This window comes from Rattus norvegicus, chromosome 11 (genome assembly GCF_021556685.1).
Source record: "Rattus norvegicus strain SHRSP/BbbUtx chromosome 11, alternate assembly SHRSP_T2T, whole genome shotgun sequence".
In the NCBI taxonomy this organism is placed as follows: Eukaryota; Metazoa; Chordata; class Mammalia; order Rodentia; family Muridae; genus Rattus; species Rattus norvegicus.
Genome location: NC_141544.1, coordinates 95,760,583 through 95,772,652, shown reverse-complemented (window position 1 = coordinate 95,772,652; position 12,070 = coordinate 95,760,583). Strand labels below are relative to the sequence as shown.

The 12,070-nt window shown below is 43.0% G+C and overlaps 1 protein-coding gene across 18 annotated transcripts in view; it reads left to right on the top strand.

Moving 5' to 3' along the window:
• Hira (histone cell cycle regulator) overlaps nt 1-12,070 on the top strand; it is a 109,044-nt gene that overhangs the window by 26,533 nt on the left and 70,441 nt on the right. For all 18 annotated transcript variants that reach the window (XR_015632841.1, XR_015632842.1, XR_015632844.1 and 15 more), the window contains 2 exons: nt 6,059-6,154; nt 7,459-7,619. Coding sequence is in view for 14 of the 18 variants with exons in the window: in NM_001135760.1 (NP_001129232.1) it covers nt 6,059-6,154; nt 7,459-7,619 (257 nt within the window). In the remaining 4 variants the exon portion in view is untranslated. The remainder of the gene's footprint in view (nt 1-6,058; nt 6,155-7,458; nt 7,620-12,070) is intronic.

Genomic DNA, 12,070 nt, shown 5'->3' with positions numbered 1-12,070 from the left:
ACATGACTTACTGGTTGTGTGGTTTATGGTTCTAGGTTTAATTGTCATGCAGGGAGAAACCTAAAAAGTGTAGTAAGAGATGTTACGATCACCAGGGAAGGAACCATGGAAGTCATTGGCAAGGCTTGGAAGCAGTGAGCAGAGGGAAGATGCTATTGCGAGCATCTTTCAGTTTGGTGACCTCTGAGGAGAGAGGTGAGAGAACAGCTGGAGCAGAGGTCATGGAGTATAGGTTTGTGCTTGATGTATTTGGGGAGCCACAAGTGGGTTGGGGTTTTGAGGGTTGGGGTATTGATCATTGTGAGTGCTTTTGTTTGAGTGAACAGTAAGATCAGGAGGTTTTGCAGTGAGAATTTGAAGCCTGTGGCAACCTTTCGTGATCAGCTAAAGGTGGCACTGGAGAGACCTGAAAAGTGAAGCTGATCTGTGTAAGAGGCTATGCTAGCACCGTTCTGGGTGCTGACTCGGAAGTGATCAGGGGAGGAGCCCTGGCTGTATCTAGTGCAAGCTCTGAAATCCACAGAAGACTTAGAAAAGATCATGGTACCCTGAACAAGGAAAGAATATCCATGTTCTGTGTCTATCCTGAACAATAGACATTTTCAGAATTCTGAGATGTCTGTCTCCAAGGAGAAAGGTTTCAGAGTTTGGTTATGGACATGCTGGTGAGAATTTGGAAGGAGTCCTGAACACAAGTAAGAGATGTAATAAATGAAAGTTTAAAGGATGAGACTAAGACAGGATAAGAGGAGGGCGTGTGTGTGTGCGTGTGTGCGTGTGTGTGTGTGTGTGTGTGTGTGTGTGTTCATTCCTGTGTATCTGTGAACCTTTATTAGTAAAAAAGGGCAACACATTGAGATCCCCAAATGTGCACACAAATTCTAGCTAGCCCTATGTTGTTTAAAATGCTGGTTGATCTTTTTTCTCTAATCGTTTCCTATCCCCTGACTGCCTAAAGGTGTTACATTCATTTTGAGTCATTGTAATGATCACTCATTATACATTTTCCTTCATCATTAAAGATATATCACTTCCAAAATAAGCTTAAAAAATACAAAACCAGATAGTCAAAAAGCTTGCATTGCAGGGCTGGAGAGATGGCTCAGTGTTTATTGCTGTCCCAGGGGACACTGGTTGAGTTCCCAGCCCCAACACAGTGGCTCATAGTTGTCTGTAACTCCAGCTTCAAGGGATCTATGCCCTCTTCTGATCTCTGCAGGCTCTTTATGCATCTAGATACACTTAGGGACACATAAATACCCATAGTCAACCAGCCAACCAGTCAGTCAGTCAGTCAACTAGTCAGTCAATCAATCAACCAACCAATCAATCATCAATCAATGTTTTCAAAGCCCTGAGTTACAAAGTATGCTATACTAAACCCAGGTCTGCAGTGTGGTGTCTGGACAAGCCTCTCTGGAAGTTTCACACTCACTTCTGAGTTACAGTGGTAATAATACCCAAACTCACATTTTTATGTATTTTTCTAAATCATGAGGTAACCTTCCCAATGGCAACATAAAGTTGTAAATTCAGGAGGAAACAGTTTGGACATTTCAAATGACTCCTCAGGATAATGGGAGTCATGAATGATTTAATAAGGTAGTTCATCAGAATGCCTCTTTGTAGAGTGCTAATTGAATTCATTTTTAAAAAGCAGTAGTGATCTTCAGGCTTTTGTACTTTTATATGAATTTTATAGTCATTCTGTTTCTGCAAAGAATGAAATTGATAGCTGAGTATGGTAGTGCACACCTTTAATCCTAGCCCTTGGGAGGCAGAGGCAGGCAGATCTTAGAGGCTAACCTGGTCTTCAGAGTGAGTTTCAGGACAGCCAGGTCTACACAGAGAAACTCTTTCTCAAAACAACAATAACAAAAAGAATGACGTTGGATTTTGATACAGGTAGCATTGAGTCTATAAGCTACTCTTTTTTTTTTTTTTTTTTTTTTTTTCTTTTTTTCGGAGCTGGGGACCGAACCCAGGGCCTTGTGCTTGTTAGGCAAGCGCTCTACCACTGAGCTAAATCCCCAACCCCTATAAGCTACTCTTGGTAATGTGGCTATTTTCATGATATTCTAATCCAGAAGCACAGGAAATCTTTCCTCTAGTATCTTCTTTGATTTTTTTCCTTCAGTGTTTTGAAGTTTTTTATTGTATAGATCTTTCCCATCCTTAGATTTGTTATCAGGGTTTTGTTGCTTGCATGTAAATGGGTTTCCTGATTTCTTTTTTTTTTTTTTTTTTTTTTTTTGGTTTTTTTTTTTTTTTTTTTTTTTTTTTTTTTCGGAGCTGGGGACTGAACCCAGGGCCTTGCGCTTCCTAGGTAAGCGCTCTACCACTGAGCTAAATCCCCAGCCGGTTTTCTGATTTCTTTTTTTTTTTTTTTTTTTATTAACTTGAGTATTTCTTATATACATTTCGAGTGTTATTCCCTTTCCCGGTTTCCGGGCAAACATCCCCCTCCCCCCTCCCCTTCCTTATGGGTGTTCCCCTCCCAACCCTCCCCCAATTGCCGCCCTCCCCCCATAGACTAGTTCACTGGGGGTTCAGTCTTAGCAGGACCCAGGGCTTCCCCTTCCACTGGTGCTCTTACTAGGATATTCTTAATGTGTCTGTCATTGTTATATAGGAAGACTACTCATATGGGATGTTTATTTTTGAACCCTGCCACTTGCTGAAAGTAATCAGATCTTAAAGTTTACTGGTAAAGAATTTAAAATCTCTTATATAGAATAATCTGTAAATAAAGATGTTTTGACCTGTAAGAAAAAAGGGTGTATGTATCTGTCTGTATGTATAGAGGAACGATTGAGCAGACTGTTTACTTAGATTAGATGAGGATCGATTTGGACCTAACAACATGGAAGGCACTGGTAGTCTTGGCAGTTTTAAGTCTTGTTGATGACATTGGATGAGCTCGAGAAAGAGCAGCCTGGGGGGCTGGGGATTTAGCTCAGCGGTAGAGCGCTTACCTAGGAAGCGCAAGGCCCTGGGTTCGGTCCCCAGCTCCGAAAAAAAGAACCAAAAAAAAAAAAAAAAAAAAAAAAGAGTAGAGCTGGATTGAAGCCGGCTGACTTGTGGGTACCTGTTAAGACAGAGGAAATTAGGGGTTGGGGATTTAGCTCAGTGGTAGAGCGCTTGCCTAGGAAGCGCAAGGTCCTGGGTTCGGTCCCCAGCTCTGAAAAAAAAAAAAAAAAAAAAAAAAAAGAGTAAAGACAGAGGAAATTAATAGAAGGAATGCATTCTCATTTGGGAGGCAGCATGCACTGTTCTTATGGGTTGAGAATGGCCTGGTGCTGCTGATTAGAATTGGAAGGCTGGAGATGAGATCAGGGATATTTTAGTAATCTGTTTTGGAATATTTTTCAGCATGGCTGTGGGTATGACTATGACAGAAACCAAGGGGACCGAGGAGTTTAAGCAGCCTAGAACCTAGAATGTTTTGGAAGAATTGTCCTCTAGGAATTGTTAGAATGATAGTGGGGATAATAACACCAGAAATTATATTGTAAAGGGAAGGGCTAGGGCGATAGCTCAACTATCTGATCTTAGCCAGGGGGACAGAGAGGTGTAGTGATGTAAAGATAGGCTCCACGGCTGGAGTTCAGAAAAGATCACTACAGTGTGGATTCCCCGAGAAGCCAGGCACAGAGTTAAACTGCCCAGTGGTAAACACTGTTACAGTAAATATTCACAGTATCTGCGGTGTCTGGCACAACCTAAGTTTTGGGTAAAACAGCATTGAAGAAGGCTACACTGTATTGAAGAACTTTGTGTACTACACGGACTCATCAATGGATTCTCTTCACATGTCCCATAGTAACTGTTAAGCTATTTATAAAGTTAGTCTAAAACCTTAATAAATATGACATACACCCAAATGAATAGGAGATAAATACTATAATTAAGGTAGAAGATAGAAGTGAGTGTTTGTCAGCTCTCTAGCCAAAGGTGATGTTTTGAAGGTTAGCAGGTACTGCTTTTAGCTTTGCCTGAAGGAATAGAAGAAATTATGATGGGGATTAACAGTACTTTATTAACTTCTACAGTATGGGAACTGACTAGTTGATGTTGATGGATAATATATGTGACATTAGTCTGGAAATTGCTAAGAAAATCATGTCTATTTTCTGGGTTCAATTTGACCACATTAGTTTCTAGACCAGGCTGTCCTTGAACTCACAGAGATCTGCCTGCCTCTACCTCCTGAGTGCTGGAAATAAGGGGGTACACTACCATGCCTGACTCCTGACTTCATGTTTTCTGCTGTAGACTTGGCGTTACAGACTTTGGAGCTTATGTGCCTACTCCTACAGAACTCAAAGCTCCTGTTTTCTTCATCAAGTAGACATTAAGTTTAGTTATGTTAATAACATCCATTGCTCAGAATGATTTCACAGTAGACAGTCATAAAACATGAACAGATTATCTAAAATGACTACTTTAGATTTCCCTTTACTAGTAATCTAATTAAGGCTTATATTGAAAATTGTGCCTAATAAACTAGAAGGAAAAATGGTCACAATTTTCATTGCTGATAAAGTTTTGAAGTACATTTGTACAAATGTAAAGTCACATAAGTCTTTTTTTTTTTTTTCCTTATCTTGAGATAGGGTCTTGATATTTGGCCCAGTCTTGCTGTACCCACTATGCCCAGCTCATAGAGGGCTTTGAAAAGTAGTCTACAGAGCCATGGACAGTAACAAACATCTGTTATCCTAACAGCGAATTGAGTTCAAGACCAGGGTGGGTTACAAAGCAAGACCCCATCTCAATAAAACAGTAGAACTCTGGTAGTTAGTGTTGAGTATTAATTTAGGTCTATTTATAATAGTGGATGGTTTTCATGTAGAATATAGAGTAAGTTAATGGAGCTGTGAAGATGGCCTAGACAGAGTATGAAATGAAGCATGCTGGTATATATGAATTGTGTGCTATTAGATACAATGCCGCGAGGGGAAGGAAGATCCAATAGGCTATCACTAGAAAAAGTTGCAACTTACTTTGAATATCTCTCTTCTATCTTAAAAAGCGTTCTTGCAGGGAAAAGACAAGGTGACAATTAATTGTACCAGGTATCAGTGTTAGAAAAATATATGATTTCTTACACCAGGACAAGAATGGTCATTGTCACTAACATGGCTGATGGTTGTTAGTGCCTTGACATACCTGGTAGTGTTCTACTGCAGCTTCTTACATTTCATCCTCACAATATTCTTATGAAGGAAGGAATTTAAAAAAAATTACAATTTTCCAGGTAATAAAACAGAGTCACAAGCAAATGAGGGTTAATAAGCTGGTTATGGCAGCTCATATTCATACTCCTAGCACATGGGAGGTGGAGGCAGAACGATCAGGAATTAGGGTCACGTCATCTTGAGCTACATAGATATATATATATATAATATCACACACACACACACACACACACACACACACACACACAAACACACACACACACACACACACACACGCACACATACATCTAGGCCAGCCTGAGCTATGTGACACCTTATCTCAAAAAACCAGAAAGGAAGGAAAGAAGAGAAAGGAAAGTAAGAAACAAATGGTTGCTTTTGTGGTGGCTTAACAGAGAAGGGATGTTCCTGGAAGACACTCAGACAGTCATGCTCTTGATGTGCCTGTGTATTTTGTAGCATGCTTTCCACTGTCTCATGTACTGGTGAGAAGGTTCTGGAGAAGGCTCAGCAGGGGCTGAAGAACAAGGTGGCAGGCTACAGAGCACCTGTGGGCTCGAAGCCACATGACCTAGGAGATCTCCTTATAGGCTGTGTCCTCAGTTGTTTTGTCTGTGAACAGTATGGAGCACTGTGGCCGATTTAGTGCTTGAAATTTAGCGCTCACTGGAAAATGTTAAGTATTTTTCAGTTTGACAAAATAAAGTGTTTGTTAGGGTCTCAGACTAGGTGTACTCACGAGTAAAAGCTTTAGAGTCAGTTGACCTGGCCTACAGAAAAGCTGCTGCTGCGTGCCCACCATCACCCAAGTGCATACCAGGTAAGAGGTCTTACCGTCACGCCCTGTCTTCTTCCAGATGTGATGGATGTAGCATGGTCTCCCCACGACGCCTGGCTGGCCTCATGCAGCGTGGATAACACTGTCGTCATTTGGAATGCTGTGAAGTTCCCAGGTCTGGGGTCCCCTACTGTGTAGCAGCCGAAAAGGGCTGCTGCCACCAATACTGCTGGTCAATGTGGAGCAGGGTGGGAAAGGGGAATGGGCTGTCCGTCTTCTTATTCTTGTCACAGAAAGTTAAGTGGTCAAGGATTTGAGTGTCTTGTCAGCAACCCAGTTTTGCTGTTCCTTGTCAACTATATTTGTTTAAGGTTTAAAGAGAGACTTATGCTAAAGAAAAGCCAGCTGGGCACTATTTGAGTGTCTCATGAAGGTGGCATGTGGACAGTTGGCACTGAGAGATGCCGGTGCTCCATATGTACCATATGGACCTTCTGCCTTTGGGCTTTGGCCTCAGCTCAGTGGCAATCTCTGAAGCCATCCAGCAGATGTGGGGGTACCATAAATGCAGTTTTGCAAGAGAGTACCTTTTCTTGTTACATATTTAAAATTATGAGAGATTTGCAATTTGGTATAGTGTTACAGTTAATAACTAGTAAAATATTTGTCATAGCTGGGTGCAGTAGCATACACCTTTAATCCCAGCATTAAAAGGTAGAGGCAGGTGAATCTCTGGGTTTGAAGCCAGCCTGGTCCACAAAGGGAGTTCCAGGACAGCCAGGGGCCTACACATCCTATGTGGTTCTTGAGCCCATTTTTCTTATGGGCTAAAACACACCATCCATTGAATGGATTTAAGTCATTTTAATTCCTTCAGAAGCTACTACTGGCATGTGGGGGGGGGCACTTGTTTTGGCTTAGGAGGAGCAGTTTTAGAGGCTGGTATAATATTGACTACAGATCTGATTGAGGTGTCTTAGGCACATTGTGTCTTCAGCATTGCCTTCCAGATAACACACTTAAAAGATGTTGGCCTTCTTGAGCTGTTAGACCTGCTGCCTTTGGGGCTGTCTAAGAGGCTCACATCAGAATTGCTGAGGGACCTTCCAGGTTATAAATACCTGAGCCTGCTGCAGATAAGATTGGGGTCAGAGTTGGCAGCTATGGCTCCGGCGTCTACCCTCGTTACTGCTCTTCTGGGTCTTGTGTGGCCCCCACATAGGTGACCTTATGCTGGCCTCCATGATGCAACCTCCATGATGCTGGCCTCCATGATCCAGCCCTTCTTTCAGTTTGCTTCTGCCTTGGTGGAGGTGAAACAAGGGGCTCTTCTGCTTGCATTTGGGTTCGATTGGTAGACTGCTCAGGTCTTTTCAGGTCCATTCCATTGGCCATCACAACTTACATTCCTGTGTGGTGGGTATTTTCTTTCTCTTATAGATAACACCTGTTCATATTTTACCTTCTTTTTCTTCACAGAAATTCTTGCAACTCTGAGAGGTCATTCTGGCTTAGTGAAAGGCTTGACTTGGGACCCCGTTGGTAAATACATTGCCTCTCAAGCTGATGATCGAAGTTTGAAGGTATGGAGGACGCTGGACTGGCAGCTAGAGACTAGCATCACCAAACCTTTTGATGAGGTAACTGGAAACAGTCTAGTGCTTGGCCTCTGCCCCTGTTATACTTCTTGAACAGAAAGGGAGCTGGCTATGGTGCAGGCCAGGTGGTGTGTGTAGTCTAGGGGTCCGATTTTTAGTTTTGTGAGTTAGGTGATAAAAATCTTTTCTTTCTGATGAAGTGTTCAATGGCCAGCTTTGAAATGGAAAATATTTTATTATACTTTAATTTTTAGTATTTTTAATTAGCATGCAGTCTTTTAGGATTCATTTTAGGGTTTTGAAACATAATTTATTATTGTTGGTCTTCCTCCTGCCTCACCCCTGAATTCTGTTCCCTCTCTCGTATCCTCTTCTTTTGGTAACCTCCTTTCCACTTCCCATGCCTTTGTTGAGTGCTGCACTTCCTTAACTGCTCTTTCCTATCTTGTGTCCCTTTCTAGTTTCATCACACACACACACACACACACACACACACACACACACACACACACACACACACCTCCTCCCTATGCCAAGAGAGAACATGTGGAATTTTCTGAGTGTAGATTACCTTGGTTAAGATAATAATTTCTAGATCTAGCAATTTTCCTGATAATTTCATAATTTGATTTTTTCTGTATGGCTGAGTAAAGTTCTTCTTTGTGTAAGTATCCCAAATTTTATTATCCATGTTTTCATTCATGGACATCTGGGGATTAAATAATGCAGCTATAATAAACATTGACGTGTAGGCATCTCTGTGGCAGGGTATAGAGTTGGGTACCTTCTCAGGAGTGATAAAGGTGGATCATACAGAGTTACATTTCTTAATGCACTGATTGCTACACTGGCTGCACTGTTGGCACGCTCATCATGTCTTCCCCCCACATCCTCATCATGTCTTCCCCCCACATCCTCATCATCATGTCTTCCCCCCACATCCTCATCATCATGTCTTCCCCCCACATCCTCATCATCATGTCTTCTCCCCACATCCTCATCATCATGTCTTCCCCCACATCCTCATCATCATGTCTTCCCCCACATCCTTATCATGTCTCCCCCCCACATCCTCATCATGTCTTCCCCCACATCCTCATCATGTCTTCCCCCCACATCCTCATCATGTCTTCCCCACATCCTCATCATGTCTTCCCCCCACATCCTCATCATCATGTCTTCCCCCACATCCTCATCATCATGTCTTCCCCCCACATCCTCATCATCATGTCTTCCCCCACATCCTCATCATGTCTTCCCCCCACATCCTCATCATGTCTTCCCCCCACATCCTCATCATCATGTCTTCCCCCCACATCCTCATCATCATGTCTTCTCCCCACATCCTCATCATCATGTCTTCCCCCACATCCTCATCATCATGTCTTCCCCCACATCCTTATCATGTCTCCCCCCCACATCCTCATCATGTCTTCCCCCACATCCTCATCATGTCTTCCCCCCACATCCTCATCATGTCTTCCCCACATCCTCATCATGTCTTCCCCCCACATCCTCATCATCATGTCTTCCCCCACATCCTTATCATCATGTCTTCCCCCACATCCTTATCATGTCTTCCCCCCACATCCTTATCATGTCTTCCCCCACATCCTCATCATGTCTTCCCCCACATCCTTATCATCATGTCTTCCCCCACATCCTTATCATGTCTTCCCCCCACATCCTCATCATGTCTTCCCCCCACATCCTCATCATGTCTTCCCCCACATCCTCATCATCATGTCTTCCCCCACATCCTCATCATCATGTCTTCCCCCACATCCTCATCATGTCTTCCCCCATATCCTCATCATCATGTCTTCCCCCACATCCTTATCATGTCTTCCCCCACATCCTCATCATCATGTCTTCCCCCACATCCTTATCATGTCTTCCCCCCACATCCTTATCATGTCTTCCCCCCACATCCTCATCATCATGTCTTCCCCCACATCCTCATCATGTCTTCCCCCACATCCTCATCATGTCTTCCCCCACATCCTCATCATCATGTCTTCCCCCCACATCCTCATCATGTCTTCCCCCCACATCCTCATCATCATGTCTTCCCCCCACATCCTCATCATCATGTCTTCTCCCCACATCCTCATCATCATGTCTTCCCCCACATCCTCATCATCATGTCTTCCCCCACATCCTTATCATGTCTCCCCCCCACATCCTCATCATGTCTTCCCCCACATCCTCATCATGTCTTCCCCCCACATCCTCATCATGTCTTCCCCACATCCTCATCATGTCTTCCCCCCACATCCTCATCATCATGTCTTCCCCCACATCCTCATCATGTCTTCCTCCCACATCCTCATCATCATGTCTTCCCCCCACATCCTCATCATGTCTTCCCCCCACATCCTTATCATCATGTCTTCTCCCCACATCCTCATCATGTCTTCTCCCCACATCCTCATCATGTCTTCCCCCCACATCCTCATCATGTCTTCCCCCCACATCCTCATCATGTCTTCCCCCCACATCCTCATCATGTCTTCCCCCCACATCCTCATCATGTCTTCCCCCACATCCTCATCAGCATTTGTTACCTCTGATCTTCACTGACGTTCTGACTGGGATGAGGTGAAATCTTTGCATTTTCCACATGGTTAAGGATAGCAGACACTTTTAAAAGTATATGAAAGTGTTGAGGATTTAGCTCAGTGGTAGAGCGCTTGCCTAGCAAGCACAAGGCTCTGGGTTCGGTCCCCAGCTCCAAAAAAAAAAAAAAAAAAAAAAAAAAAGAAAGAAAGAAAGAAAGAAAAAAAGTATATAAAAGTATTCTTTTGAGGTCTTTCATTTTTGTTAGCCCATTTATTGTCAGTTTTACTTTTTTGGGGGGGGGATTATTTAATTTTCACTGTTCCCTTTAAAAACATTTTTTAAATATTCTTTGATAGCTCTGTCCACATGTATATTTTTTCATATTCACTTATCTCCTCCTCCTTTCTCGGGACCCTTCTTGCTGACATTCTCTTCTTCTTTTTCTTTTTCTGTTTCTGTTTCTTTTCCTTTTTTTCTTTTTTCTTTTTTTTTGAGACAGGGTTTCTCCTTTTTGAGACAGGGTTTCTCTTTGTAACCCTGGCTATCCTGAAACTCAGTCTATAGATCAGACTGGCCTGGAACTCAGAGATCCACTTGCCTCTGCCTCCTAAGTGCTGGGATTGAAGTGTTCTACCTACACTGTCTGACTTTTCTTTTCTTTGTTGTTTAAATAGACCTCTGAGTTTAATTTGGATTGTTTGCATGTACATGGCTGTTGGGCTGTTTAGGGCTCTTGGACACCCATGGCTCTACCCTGAAGAAAACTGGCTCCCTTTCTGCAGCAGCTCTTTGCAGTTCTTTATATACTCTAGATATTATTTACATCCTGTTTGAATAAAAGGTGGCAAAAACCCCCATTCTGTAGGCCGTCTTTTGTTGTGCTGATAGTTTCTTTTGCAGAAGCTTCTTGATCCCGTTGGTTAATTCTTGGCACCATCTCCTGCCTTGTTTGAGTATTTAGTGACAGATATTAAAGCTGAAGAAAACCTGTGGGTTGTCCCTGTAGCATTTTGTGCCTTACTTGCGGGGAGGGGTGGCACTGAGAGTTTCCACCCGCTGCCTTGTGGAATGATCACGTAGAGGAGGCTCTCTTAGGTTATTGGTTGTGCTTTTGCTTTGTTTATTGGCAGTCCCACTGTAGGCCAGCTGACCTATCTGTTGTATGCAGTTTATACAACATGGAGGGAGATCAGACTGCAGTGGTTTCTGCAGTATTTTACTGTCTACTTGTGTTCTGATTTCATATGGAATCAGAGTTGACTCCGCTGATGTCATTGATTAGACATCTGTTAAGTACCTTCTGTTATGTAAAGCAATACTGGGTATAGACAAATAAAAATGGATTGTGATGTGCTCTCTCTCCCCTTGATACTCATTGCCCAGTGGGAAAGACAGACATTTGCCTGAATTATACATATAGTGAAGGTAGTGTCTAGACTACAGAGACAGCCTAGGTGAGGGGGTTATGTTAGCCTCGAAAAGCAAGGGACACAGGAATGGATATTTTCAGAGACAATTAAGTGTTTGCTTACTGGCCATGGTCAGTTGCAGTATAAGACTTAAAATTATATATTTGACTCTCTCTAACCAACACCAGCTGCTGGGCTAGGTCTAGGACTAAGGGCAGATTTTACCTTTCTTCCCCTACCTTTTTTGGCCCATGGCTGTTTGGTGTAGGGAATGTGTTTATCACACCTATCACATCTATGTAGAGGCTTTGGATGCCAGGCACAGGGCTTCTGAGAGCTGGGTTCCTAGACTGGCTATAGAGGCACAGCAGTGGGTCTTGATCTGCTACTCTGGAACCATGAAATAAGATCCTAACCCTGGTCTTGAAGGTTGACCCAAGCTGATCTTGACTTTGGCTTTGGACCCGTTTCTTGGTGGTTTTTTCTTTTCTCTCTTTCTTTCTTTCTTCCTTCCTTCCTTCC